This window comes from Numenius arquata, chromosome Z, assembly GCF_964106895.1.
Source record: "Numenius arquata chromosome Z, bNumArq3.hap1.1, whole genome shotgun sequence".
Taxonomy (NCBI): domain Eukaryota; kingdom Metazoa; phylum Chordata; class Aves; order Charadriiformes; family Scolopacidae; genus Numenius; species Numenius arquata.
In genome coordinates, this window is record NC_133616.1 from 25,421,117 (window position 1) to 25,435,044 (window position 13,928).

At 39.3% G+C, this 13,928-nt stretch overlaps 1 protein-coding gene across 3 annotated transcripts in view; it reads right to left on the reverse strand.

The window, feature by feature from the left end:
* TENT2 (terminal nucleotidyltransferase 2) overlaps positions 1-12,816 on the reverse strand; it is a 46,612-nt gene extending 33,796 nt beyond the window's left edge. Inside the window, exons 1-6 of one of the 3 annotated variants that reach the window (XM_074165805.1) lie at positions 12,631-12,816; positions 11,232-11,348; positions 8,763-9,012; positions 7,566-7,680; positions 7,355-7,446; positions 4,790-4,856 (exon numbers count right to left, since the gene is read on the reverse strand). In XM_074165805.1, the coding sequence (XP_074021906.1) occupies positions 4,790-4,856; positions 7,355-7,446; positions 7,566-7,680; positions 8,763-9,012; positions 11,232-11,348; positions 12,631-12,785 (796 nt within the window). In that variant the 5' untranslated portion in view covers positions 12,786-12,816. Of the gene's footprint in view, positions 1-4,789; positions 4,899-7,354; positions 7,447-7,565; positions 7,681-8,762; positions 9,013-11,231; positions 11,349-12,630 lie in introns of all 3 variants that reach the window. The other 2 variants (XM_074165807.1, XM_074165806.1) reach the window with 2 other exon arrangements.
* Positions 12,817-13,928: the final 1,112 nt, after the last annotated feature.

The following is a 13,928-nucleotide window of genomic DNA, read 5'->3' on the forward strand; positions in this document are numbered from 1 at the left end:
CCACCTGCATAGTCCTTCAAGGCCATTCATTTGACTTCCCTTGCTTGTGCTAGCTGTTGTAGGTTCCCCACTAGAAAACTGTTAGGCGGGTTCCTCTCTGATATCCAAGTCTCAACACTAGTGCATCTCTTTGTATAACTAAGAAAAAAATGAGCTCTTTGTCATTTATTCAAATAGTAAGCACCAGACAATCCAGTTCTGCTAAGTTGTTTTTCAAATGAATGCTGCCTAGACAAATCTCAAGACAGTAATCAGTCTGACGTTTACTCTCAGTGGTTTGGATTATACTCTCTTCCAAAAGTTGTAACAGTTACCACCCCAAATTCATGTTTCACATTTCTAAAAGACATTGGCTTGAGTGTACAGTTCTGGGAATGTTAGCTGATACTGTAAAAAATAGATATGTGCAAGTATCTGAACAAATAAGTCAAAAAGTTACATATACTCCGCTAGCCTCTGAAACAGAAGCTGTTATCACTGCTATCCTTACATCTCTCTACTCTAGGAGAAATACAATACATACCTTTAAGACTAACATGTCCCACAAAAACAGTGAATAAATATCAGAAGATTTTCCCTATTTTACTTTGTGACTAGACTGTTCAAAAAAAGAATACACCTTCATTTCAGTCGATATTCTAGATGCAGAATGACAACACAGAAAAGCCTCTGCTCTAAGACTTTAAATCTGATGGGCTCAAATTCCTTACTCACACTTGTTACCTTCTGTAAGCCTGAACTTGAAATAAGCTGGAGCTTAGGTAAAATTTGAATCCGCTTCCCAAACCTCCTAGAATGAAACGCTAATCTAACAATCACAGTTAACTGTATATAAAGGACAAAAGGGATGGCACTTAAAAGTTTTGAAGATGATTTACCTACAAGATAGATAAATTGTGAATAAGACTGATTTAATCTGCACTTGGAATGATTCCTAATTTATCAATCAATCATGGAATTAAAATGAAATAAGCAAGAGAATCACACTCTTCTTTTAGCCCTTATTTTGGAACGTACAGGAACACCACAGGGTGCAAGAACAAAGAGGAAGATGTTAGGAGGGGCACAGCTAGAAAAAACTCCTCTCAAGTTTCTGAATTGAAATGATCTGGAAAAGTTTAAAAAAAAGCACTAGAGCATCATCTATACCACAAATCTCCTCCTTATTTCTTTTTGTCCTTAAAACTCTTCCACAAAATCAGCCCAAAACCTTTGTTTTAAATAACATCTTATCTTTCCTCTTCTTATCTCTTACATACTTGGCACATCCTTCATTAGCTTTCATGTCTTTCATGTTTGGCCCAAACTATGTTTATTTCCATTCTCCTGTGTGAATCAAGGAGTAAGTTTAATGACAGCTCTCACACTTGTTGAGAACATGCTGCAGTCTTTCTTCTACAGAAGAGAAAGAAGGAGGAAATACTTAACCAGTATTGTCAAAGAGGGATTAGATGGCATCATACGTATTAACTGGACAGCACAAAACTTAAAAAAAACTATCAGAAGGTTCGTACTTTTTAGATCGTTAAAAAGCACATGCAATAAAATGCAGAATACTGTTGGAATGAAATGGCAACTCTTGAAGAAGAATGGTACAGACAAATCTTACACTTGCTTGAACACAGTGACAGCACACGCACTGCTAACGCTTTAAAAGTTGCAAATCTAGAATTCTGGTTCAAGTTGAAGTAATGTCTCAAAAGAACTATAATTTCTGTAGGCTTTTTCTTTAAATGAATGTACCTTTAGATCCCATCCTTGCTGATTAAGCAGAAACTGACTTCTGAAAACAGCAGAAGCTAGGAAATCATTTTAAAAAAATGTAGTTCTATTAAAAAAGAACTTAGCAGCCAATCTAGAGCTGACAATGAACAACCATTTCTAAGCACGTAAACCGGACTCCAAAAACCCGCAGGAATGCCAACAGGACACCACTGAAGCGCATACTGCTAAGAGCATTTCCCCAAAGGTGAAGAAAAAGCATATGAACCTGTTAGCTTCTGAAGTCTAGCCTGGGAAAACTCCCTCCCTGTCCCCAACCAAAACCAACCCACAAGCTGCTTTGGAATTATGGATGATAGCCACTATACTTGCCTAAATAAGATTTATTCAAAATATTAAACAAGGGCATCCCCCTTATTTCAGAAGTACTGAACCTGAGCATAGTTGAGCTACAGTTTGTAAATGAACTAAATCCAAATGGAAGACCCATACAGTAAAAAGCCTTTTCATTTTGAACATTTCAAGCAACTTTTGTCTATCAGTTCTGTCCACAGAACATCTATACACAAGCACAAGGACAGATGTCTATGTACAGGAATTCATGCCTATACTGATGATAAGGTTATGAAGAAATGATCTCAGAGGTCTACATATACAACTAAAAGAGTCTAACAGGAGAGGTAATAACAGTAGAGATTCGTCCTACCTCACCTTCCAAAGAACATTTTGATTAAATGAAACTGACCAAAGCCACTTGCAAGATAACACAGAATTAGGAAAGCACCAAAAATGAGCACTGGCATAAACAAAAACCTTCTGGGATTGCTCCCCAATGACCATCATGTCTTTCCAATACTCGTATTCCTGGGCAAAAAAACTTAAGTGTGTTTTAGTGTGTTCTGTTGTGTCACAGAACACAACCTCTTGAAAAAAGAGGAGGGTGATAGTTTATTTAGATGTTCCCCCTCTGATCCCTGAAAACACAACCATTTTATCACTGAGCTTTCAGAAAGCACTGGAACAACTTGCATCCTAGCCAACACAGACTAAGTTCTGGACTCCTTATGCAAACATCAATATACAGTAGTAATAAGCCATTAAATATCAAATGCCTATTTGCAGTAGATTTATCAAGTCTCTCATCAATTGAGCTGTTGAAATCTGGGTATGCACACTGGCCAATGAAGAAATTTTGAAGTCTGCATTTAAATTTATGGTGTGTTCCTTTTACCATTGCAGGATTATTCAGAACAGCAAGATAAAGGGTGGCATCAAAGAATATATCACAAGTCTGAGAAGTAGAGGGACACAGTCGTTGATACCAATAAATGACAGGGTCTTTTATAATTCAAAAGATGGTACAAAAGTGTCTTTGAAGTAAGGGACTATCACATTTAAGTGAAGAACTGCCCACTTGAATTCTTCATCTGAAAAGAGACTAAACAACAACTTATAAGAACTATGAATTGATCTGTTTCTCCTATATGTGCTCATACTGTCAACATTTAATATTTTCTTCACAGGGCATCCAAGTTAATTATTTCAGTGGCATCAAGCCCCCGTCCACTCCCCCCAACCAATAAATTCTGCACAGTCTACTATGAGTGACACCATTTCCCACAGCATTCTCCTGGAGAAACTGGTTGCTCATGACTTGGATGGATGTACACTTCTCTGGGAAAAAAACTGGCTGGGTGGTTGGGCCCAAAGAGTTGTGGTGAATGGAATTAAATCCAGTTGGTGGCCGGTCACGAGTGTTGTCCCCCAGAGCTCAGTATTGGGGCCTGTTCTCTTTGATATCTTTATCAACGATCTGGACAAGAAGATCGAGTGCACCCTCAATAGGTTTGCAGATGACACCCCATTGGGTGGGAGTGTTGATCTGCTTGAGGGTAGGAAGGCTCTACACAGGGACTGGATCAATGGGCTGGATCGATGGGCCGAGGCCAATGGGATGAAGTTCAACAAGGCCAAGTGTCAGATCCTGCACCTGGGTCACAACAACCCCATGCAGTGCTACAGACTTGGGGAAGAGTGGCTGGAAAGCTCCCTGAAGGAAAAGGACCTGGGGTGTTGATCAATAGCTTGCTGAATATGAGCCAGCAGTGTGCCCAGGTGGCCAAGAAGGCCAACAGCATCCTGGCCTGTATCAGAAATAGTGTAGCCAGCAGGATTAGGAAAGTGATTGTCCACCTGTACTTGGCACTGGTGAGGCTGCATCTCGAATGCTGTGTTCAGTGCACCCGAAAAAGAACCACGAAGCCGCAGAGGGGTCTAGAGCACAAGTCTTATAAGGAGCAGCTGAGGGAGATGAGGTTGTTCAGCCTGGAGGAAAGGAGGCTGAGGGGAGACCTTATCACTCTCTACAACTGCCTGAAGGGAGGTTGGAATGACGTGGGTGTTGGTCTCTTCTCCGAAGTAACAAGGGACAGGACAAGAGGAAAGAGCCTCAAGTTGAGCCAGGGAAGATTTAGGTTGGGTATAAGGAAGTATTTCTTCGCTGAAAGTGTTGTCAAGCATTGTAAGAGGCTGCCCAGGGGAGTGGTTGACTCACCATCCCTGAAGGCATCCCTCAGTGGTGCTGAGGGACATGGTTCAGTGGTAACTTGGCAGTGCTAGGTTAACGGCTAGATTAAAGGTCTCTCACAAACATAATGATTCTATGATTCTCTGATCTTATTTTCCAAATTCTCAAGAGTATTTTCCACAGGAAGCCACTACAATCTAAAAGAGCAGTAAGAGTTCACTAACAGAGGTTTCCCAAACAGAAATCTACTTTCGGCGCCCCACCGCCTCCACTCCCAATTGTCGTTTACAATTCTAAAGTCATTTTAGATGATACCTTCTTGAAGCCCACTAGTTTGCAAGACAACTGTTATGTTTTTCTAATTACTATCCATGAGCACAAAGATAAGTAACATTACTAAATATTTATAGCTATTCTCCAGACAATACTGTGATTAGAAGCTAGACAAGATACAATTACACAGATTAGTTACAACTGTGCATTGATAGTCCTTCCAGAATTGCCAATAATCTTACCACCTCACTGTAGGCAGGAACTTACAAAGTTTAGTGCTGAAGAGTTTTTGGATTAAGCTGAGTATATGCCTTGCTTCAGTCTTCTGATTTACCTGAAATAAAATATTACAATTAAAGAAAAAAAGTTGGAATCTCTCGTTTAGATGTTCCAAGTAAGTATGCTTTACTTTTTAATACAATTAATGCACAGAATAAGACATGAACAATGCATTCCAGAGCCTACCTATACCTTTAGTACAGCAAAAGCCAGACAGAACAATTCATATTCAATATGCAAAATAACTATCTGACATTCATAAATCACGGAACTTGATGAAAACCTAGCCCCACTTATACAGAAATGTCTTTTCCTTCCTTTTCAATGATGCTTCAATTCTTTCAAAATTATGCTCTATTTAGATTTTGTTACATCTTTTCTCTCAACCTAAATTCTACTCAGAAACATTTTCTATCACCATTTGATATTTTACATATCAAATTCCTTCTTATGCCTGCTCACTAAAATTAGTGGCTATGAATCTAAAGAATGAAATAAAAAACCTACTTATTAAAAGTTGTTCTTGCATCTAAAATGAGTTCTCTAAACAATTTTCTTCATAGAATCATAGAGCGCTTTAGGTTGGAAGGGACCTTACAGATCCTCTAGCTCTAACTCCCCTGCCATGGGCAGGGATACCTAACACTAGACCAGGCTGCTCAAAGCCCCATCCAGCTTGGGAACACCTTCAGGGATGGGGCATCCACAAGTTCTCGGGCAACCTGTTCAAGTGCCTCACCACCATTATGATTCTACGCAATTTACTTCTCTGTTTTGCAGTGCTTTTTTCACTTATAGAGTGAAGGTAATGGTTATTTTTTGAAAGTTTCATTGGGTTAAAAGGTTTACAGGCTTAAACTCACATTTGCAACATTACTGGGTCCACAGTTCGCAGCTACTGTGAGTGCAAAAATATGTTATTAAAATCAAAAGGATTTGACCATTTGTTTCTCAATTTGGAATCCAAAGAGTCACAGAATGGTACGAATTAGAAGGCACCTTCGAAGATCATCTAGTCCATCCCCCCTGCCAAAGCAGGTTCACTTAGTGCAGGCTGGACAGGAATGCATCCAGGCAGGTTTTGAGTATCTCCAGAGAAGGAGACTCCACAACTTTTCTGGGCAGCCTGTTCCAGTGCTCTGGCACCCTCAAAGTAAAACCGGTTTTCCCTTATGTTGAAACAGAATTTTGTTCCAGTTTGTGCCCATTGCCCCTTGTCCTATAGCTAGGCACCCCTGAAAAACGTCTGGCCCCATCCTCCTGGCAGCAGCCCTTTAGCATTAAGCGTTAATGAGATCCCCTCTCAGTCTTCTCTTCTCCAGGATAAACAGACCCAGGTCTCTCAGCCTTTTCTCCTAAGAGAGGTGCTCCAGTCCCTTGATCACCTTTGTAGCCCTCCGCTGGACTCTCTCCAGTAGTTCCTTGTCTTTCTTCAACTGGGGAGCCCAGAACTGGACACACTACTCCAGACATGGCCTCACCAGGGCAGAGTAGACAGGGAGGATGACCTCCCTCAGCCTGCTGGCCATGCTCTTTTTAATGCACCTCAGGATAATATTTGCCTTCTTGGCTACAAGGCCGTATTGCTGGTTCTTGGTCAACTTGTTCACCAGGACTCCCAGATCCCTCTCTGCAGAGCTGCTCTCCAGCAGGTCAGCCCCATACTTGTTTTGGTGCATGGGGTTATTCCTCCATAGGTGCAGGGCCATACACTTGCCCTTGTTGAACTTCATTAGGTTCCTCTCCGCCCAACTCTCCAGCCTGTCCAGGGCTTGCTGAATGATTGCACAGCCTTCTGGTGTGTCAGCGACTCCTCCCAGTTTTGTGTCATCAGCAAACTTGCTGAGGGTGCTTTCTGGCCCTTCATCTGTGTCATCGATGAATATGTTGAACAAGACCGGGCCCAGTACTGACCCCTCGGGAACACCAGTAGTTACAGGCCTCCAATTGTACACTACACCGCTGATCACAACCCTCCGAGCTCTGCCACTCAGCCAGCTCTCAATCCACCTCACTGTCCTCTCATCTAACCCACAATTCCTAAGCTTACCTATGAGGATGTTATGGGAGACAGCGTCAAAAGCCTTGCTGAAGTCGAGGTAGACAACATCCACTGCTCTCCCCTTATCTACCCAGCCAGTCATGCCATTGTAGAAGGCCATCAGATTGGTCAAGCATGACTTCCCCCTGGTGAATCCATCCTGACTACTCCCGATAACCTTCTTTTCCTCTACATGCTTAGAGATGACATCCAGAATGAGCTGTTCCATCACCTTTCCAGGGTTGGAGGTAAGGCTGACTGGCCTGGTGTTTCCTGGGTCCTCCTTCATGCCTTTTTTTAAGACTGGATGACATTGGCTTTCCTCCAGTCCTGAGGTACCTCTCCGGTTATCCATGACCTTTCAAAGATGATGAAGAGTGGCTTTGCAATACCATCTACCAGATCGCTCAGCACTTGTGGGTGCATCCCATCAGGGCCATTCCAGCCTTATAAAAGCCCATACATTTTAAAAACAGACTTTGTTTTAACTATATATGTTGTAAATTACTTACTGGTTCTTCTTTAACCACCAGGCACAAGTCACCATCACTGGTACGAGTAGCAAACCCATTCAGTGAGGACCCAACCAAAAAGAGTCGGCTCTCTGCAACAGAAGAATCACAGAATACAAACTGATGTGACGCATCATAGTTTAAGGGGAAGGAAGAACCGCGAACCTGAAGTGCATTCAAACTGATATTAAATAACCAAATTCAAACATACGTGGAAAAATTCGCTGAATTTCTCTCTGGAGTTCTGCTCTGCAGAGCTCTTTTCTGTTCAAATCACAGGTCTGTTGCTGACATGCTTGAAACAAATCCAAAACCTGCTGACTTAACTTGACACACACATGCAAAAAGTAAAGATACAGAGAAGTGAACATTCTTTTCTGCCAGAGATGTAATTACATGAAACACAGAAGACTGCATTGAAACAAAACAAAAAAAATCAAAATCCAGCATCACTTCACATGACTGATATCATTGTCTAGAGTTTACCATATTTGAATTCATGTTGAACAACTCACCAGAAGACATTTCTACAAAGTTTTTAACTTTAAATTTGTTCAACCTGTTATAAAATGCCTATCCACAGAAAATACTTTTTGCCTCATCAGTATCTACAGCCTTCAGGGAATAAGCAGTGAAAGACTAGAAATACCTTCTGCTGTCTTTAATGTCAACAGATTGCCTACCAGTAATAGGGAGAAAAAGAAATATTAAGACTCATTTAAGTTAGCTTCCTTTTTTTATCCCATACAAACTATTAAAGAAGTAGTCAGATCTTTGGTGGAAGGAGGTATTAACTGTTTCTCTTTCACAACACTGTTACATTTATAATCAACAGGTATATTTATACTAACAAAAAAAAAAATCTTCTGTCATGTTGGTGCAAATAAAGTATGAAGACCGATTAGCCTCGTTTGGGTTTTTTTAACTAAAAATAAACAAAAAATACAGCTCCAACTCCACTGTCCACCTAAAGACGACATCCTCTTCTATATTCCAGAACAGCTACGATGCTAACTTTTATCTCCATCTGAAGAGCAGCAGCAGACACCTTTACAGGCCCAATACTGTATTTATTCAGAATTGGCTTCTCTCACAGTACTCGGGTGGGGGTTTTTTTCCATCAAGATTCTCCCTGTGCCGCAGTCATGTGACAAATGGGTCATCCCTCCAGTTTCTACTTCCTGGACCAGACATGTAAGTTTCCTGACATTAGTATGGAAACCAAACAACACAAGCAAACCCCAAAAATGCTCCAACCACAAACACACACAAGGAGGCTATAGAGGACCATGGTGGCAGCTACACTTTACTGATATTTCTTGCAGAAATTTTTGTGGTCTCCCGCAGCACCATTGGACCCTGCCTACCCGGAAGGCAGATGTAAAGCACAGTCACAGAAAGTTGTTACCTTATCTTTGGCCACAGGGAGGGTGGTTTCTATGGGGTCTAGAAACAAAGTATCTTGCAATGGAGGGATACAGCCAGTTAAATCTGGCTCCTGATGTGCAGGGAGCAGCGGAGACTGAACCGATCCTGGGAAGGAGTATCTACGTTCTTCTGGTAAAGGCACTGCCTGGTTAATTACAGTTGTTTCAGGATGATGTGAATGAAACCGCTGCCGCTTGGCATCACGTGGAACACTTTGTTCCCTTAGTCTCCTGAAAATAAAATAAATAAATAAATAAGAAAAAAGGAAATTAGGAGATAGTCGTTCCTCTAGTTTGCAAGCTCCAATATACAATTAAAAGACAGTTGCTACAAAGTACAAATACCAATGCCTTACTATGTGACTATTTCACTACAAGCAAATATACTACAGAACAAAAGGCATGCCTATCCTAGATAGTAGGTGAAATAAACCTGAAACAGGAAAAGAGAACATACGACTGCAAAAGTGCAGCTACCCTTGAAATGAATTGATGGCAACTGCTTTACAAGAGTGTATTAACCAACTGAAACCTAAATGGGAAGTTCAGTTAAGCATTACAGCTTGGAAAGCTGGTTGTACCATTTTGGTGACAATATTCTTTTTTTGAAAAAAAACCCACAGAATATGTAAGGGTACTTTGCTTTAAAATCAAGGTAAGTGCAGCGACAACTTGTGTGAGTTCTGAATACCCAGTGACAAATGAAATAAAATTGGTAGTGGGGAGGTGAGAAAAAGAAATTTATTACAGTAGCCCTTCAAAATGTAGCATTTCTCTCTGTCTTACATTGTACAGACAGTAAACCATAAATCTGGGCAAAAAAGAAACCCTATTCATTTGACAAATTGAACTAATGATTTTATTAAGCTACACAGGTCATAAACCTCATGTCTCACTTTCAAACTCTAGTCTGTATCTCCTCATTAAGGTATCTGCCACAGGAATTCAAACATACTTGAAGAGATGCAGTGCTTACGGACAGCCCCATTGCATCTGAACTCCTCCTTAAGAAAAAGCTGTACCGAAAGCTGACCAGTAGTTGAACGGTGTGGTTCATCCACAGTAAAGAACAAGAGAGGGCATTCATGTTTTGTTTATACATCAAGTACTGCATAAAGTTAACCAGTTTGAGGGTAATCACACATTTTTTTAATTAAAAAGCATGAAACCAGATGTTCATATGTATCGATTAATTAACTATTAATGAAACTACAGAAGTTTCTTGTAGTTAGGAAAGTTGGCATCAAAGTAGTTTGGGGACCTGGACAGAGTATTATTAATAATAAAAATTCAACTGAAGAGACCTCAAGTCATCTTTTCAGTTTTCAAGTCTGAGGGAAGTTCTGATAACATTACCTATCCGCAATCTTAAAGGAACTCGTAATGTTATATCAAAACATAATGCTGTTTCAGCCTATTTTGACTGAGAAGAATTTGCACAAACTCATGTTCAGCAAAAAATACTTTGAGTTGACTCAAGATCTAAGGATTAACTAGTTGACTGCAAACCACTAACATAGCAAAGCTTTCCATAAACCAGACTGGCCAAGAGAAAAACATGCATGCAGCATGAAACCAGGAACTTCTTTAGTTCATGTGATAGTTATCTATCCAACTATAACTTAATACCATACATTTAATTGTACTTATTTTTCTCATTTGTTAAATCTGGAAGAGAAATAGCATAAAGGAAAGAGTTTTGAAGACAGAATATGTAAAGCTTGCTCCCTATCAGCTGATTCACAGAATTATTACAAACACACATCAACTATTTCTGAACTGATAAGAAGTAATTTTTTTCTAGAATGTTAAAATAAAACCATACATTCATCTGAAAATCCTTTCTGTTGCAACTAAAGTAACAAAGAAAGTTATGTACATTCAAGTAAGCTCAGTTTTTGGAAAAGTAGAAAAACTATGTTTCCATAAAATTCCTCTTAAAAAAAAACTTATATATACTTGAATTTAGCGCTTTGTATTTGAAAAGTAAAGTATCACATAATTAAGAAAATCAGGAGAAACATTTAGTGTGTCACCAGAAAAATATCACAATTCCCATAAAACATTGAGGGTGCAGTCTTGCTCTTAATTTGGCAATTTAACAGGAACAGAACACTCAATTTATTGACACAAACCCTCTTACAGTCAAGCACACACAGACAGAATCCATTATAGTATTAAAATAAAACATGTATATCACATTTCTGTAAGGCTATAGCTGTTGGAAAAGAAAAACTACACATACTAAGTCACTTATGAGTACTAAAATTCTCAAAAGAAGGTACATGAACACTTTAAAAAGCCATGGTGTGGCCTGTTTCATCACAAAACATTTTGTTCAGTATTCTTGTAATTTTTAACAAAAAAGTTGCAAAAGAAGTTGGTATTAGACAAGCTTCACCATTGGTACATTACAACCGGAATTACTCAAACACGCACAAGGAACTTACTTTCTTCCTCGGAATAACGTAGGGGCATCAGATGTATGTACTGGACTGCCATTTCCATAAGTCATTGGCTGCAGTGTAACAGCTGGAACGGTTGCAAGGTTCCCACTCAAAAGAGCCCTGGAAAGATTGCAGTCCATAACTGTTACTCATACAATAACTAAGATGCTTTTTATGGATTAGTAGATTTTCTTAAGTGAATATGAAACTCAGCAAGTCCTGTCATTTTTTCTTAGGAGCAATTAATCTGTCCTTTCTATCCCAAATGAAGAGATATTTCAGTATATAATATATTTTCCTTAAAAAATAGAAGATCGTCATTCTTCACAGCACACGGGTAAGAAGACCTGTCGTGTTTTAACCCCAGCTGGAAAGTACAACTATGCAGCTGCTCACTCAGCCCCCTCCCCTTTCGCTCTCCCCCCACCCCAAGAAGGGTGGGGAGAAAGAGCCAAAAAAAAAAACCACAAGGGGAAAGGGAGTAAAAAAAAAAAACTCGTGGGTTGAAATAAAGACACTTGAACAGGTAGAGCAAAACCGTGCGTGCAAGTAAAGCAAAACAAGGAATTCATTCACTGCCTCCCATGGGCAGGCAGGTGTTCAGCCATCCCCAGGAAAGCAGGGCTCCATCACATGTAACGGTTACATGGGAAAGCAAACGCCATCGCTCCGAACATCTCCCCCTTCCTTCTTCTTTCCCCAGCTTTACATGCTGAGCATGACACCACATGGTATGGAATATCCCTGTGGTCAGTTGGGGTCAGCTGTCCCAGCTGTGTCCCCCCCAACTCCTTGTGCACCCCCAGTCTGCTCGCTGGCAGGGCGGTGTGAGAAGCCAAAAAGGCCTTGACTGCCTGGCAACAACTAAAAACACCAGTGTGCTGTCAAAAGTATTTCATGTCTCAAATCCAAAACATAGCACTATAAAACATGTTGCTAATAGAAAAAGTTAACACTATCCCAACTGAAACCATGACAAGAGGTTATCAAACAAATTAACTTAAGGCGCTCTTAAACTTAAGAGCCTAAAGAACACTATGGTGTCTTCAAAGCTAGCCCCAACAATAAACGTTTCTTCCCCTTCTTATCTCCTCCCTGTTTTCCCTAGTAAACAAATACAACTGAAGACCTTTAAAACTGAACTGTGGATTATTAACAGTAGTCAGTGCAATGGCACCTCATGCATTATGCACAATGCAGGAGAGCATTAGAACTCGCAGATTACCAACAGAAATGATACAGCTCCCTTTTACACAATACCTTCCTAATTTTTTTTAAGTTTAATGCAGTTTAATGTTAACAACAGCAGAAAACATCTTCCATAAACAGAAATACTTCTTTCAAAAGACCGTTAATTCTCTTTTTCAAGCCAATCCCCACTATCAAAGCTTACTGTACTTACGCTGCATTCTGAAAATTAAACTGAGTGTCAATACTTTGCTGGTGAGAAAGAAGAGTAGGTGGTATATTTAGAGGAAGCTTATTGAAGAAATTACTCTGTTGCTGATGTTTTGGAGGAAAGGGTGGACGACCCAAGTTGGAGGAATTTGGGAACATGCTCCTTCCTACTTGAGGTGAACATGTATTCTTTTACCTACATTTAAAAAAAACAACAACAAAACACATAAACAAACAAAAAATGAAATTAGGAAACAAGAAATACTAGTTACCTTTTCACCTCTTGATTTAAAAATTCAAACAGCCTAGAATATATTTCCAGAAATTGCTTTAAAGAATTATGATTGTGGGCTAGTTGTATCTCCTTTCAGGACAAGTCACTAAACAATAATACTATATGCTCTTAAGTTTCAGTTATTATTTACTTTATTTATGTTTAAAAATGAATTTTTATATGCTTCCCTCCATTTTGAGTTTAATTTTAGAAAAATTACATGACGCAAGACATAAGAGTTTTCATCTCAAGGAAAAGTAATGTATTACAGTGGAGTATATTTCTTATTTCAAACATTCCACAATGAAGTTCACTATATATGTACAGAAACACTTGACTACACCATAAGAACATGAAGACACAGCTGATCATGAACTATAAGCACAATACTTTTTTTCATTACATGATATGGAAGGAAGCAGCCAAATAATGATAGCAATTGGAAAGTAATCTCATGCTTTAAGAATATCATATACATAGTGTTATTTTATGTTTATTCTTACTGAATGGATTCTGTGATAGAAAAATGTAGGTTTGCTATCTCAAATTTTACACTGATTCTGGCACAACTGACTGCTGTTTGATCTTGTATAATTACATGCTTTACACATTAGCAGAACTGTTGGATAAAACAGCAAATCTTTGCCTCTATGATAGGTTAAACTGTGTATTGCATCCACTTCGTGAATCATCAGTATTTTACCTTAATTTCAATTTACACGTTGAAAACAATAAAAGTTCAGACTTTAAACTGGAAAAACCATACCAGAAGATTTTTAAAACTAGTTATCAGTACTGTAGATATCTCTTAGCTGCAGTGAAAACCTGACACGCATGGGAAATATTATGTATTAATGAAAGGTATTTTGGGGATGTTTACTTTCAATTCTACTGAAGAAACAAAACGGAATCATATGACAAGAAAGTCACCTGAGATTTACATTTAATCTGAACTATATTTATGTGCAGTCTAAACTTTTCCATTTCTAGTGCGGGCAGGCAATGTAACAAACAACTGTTAACACACC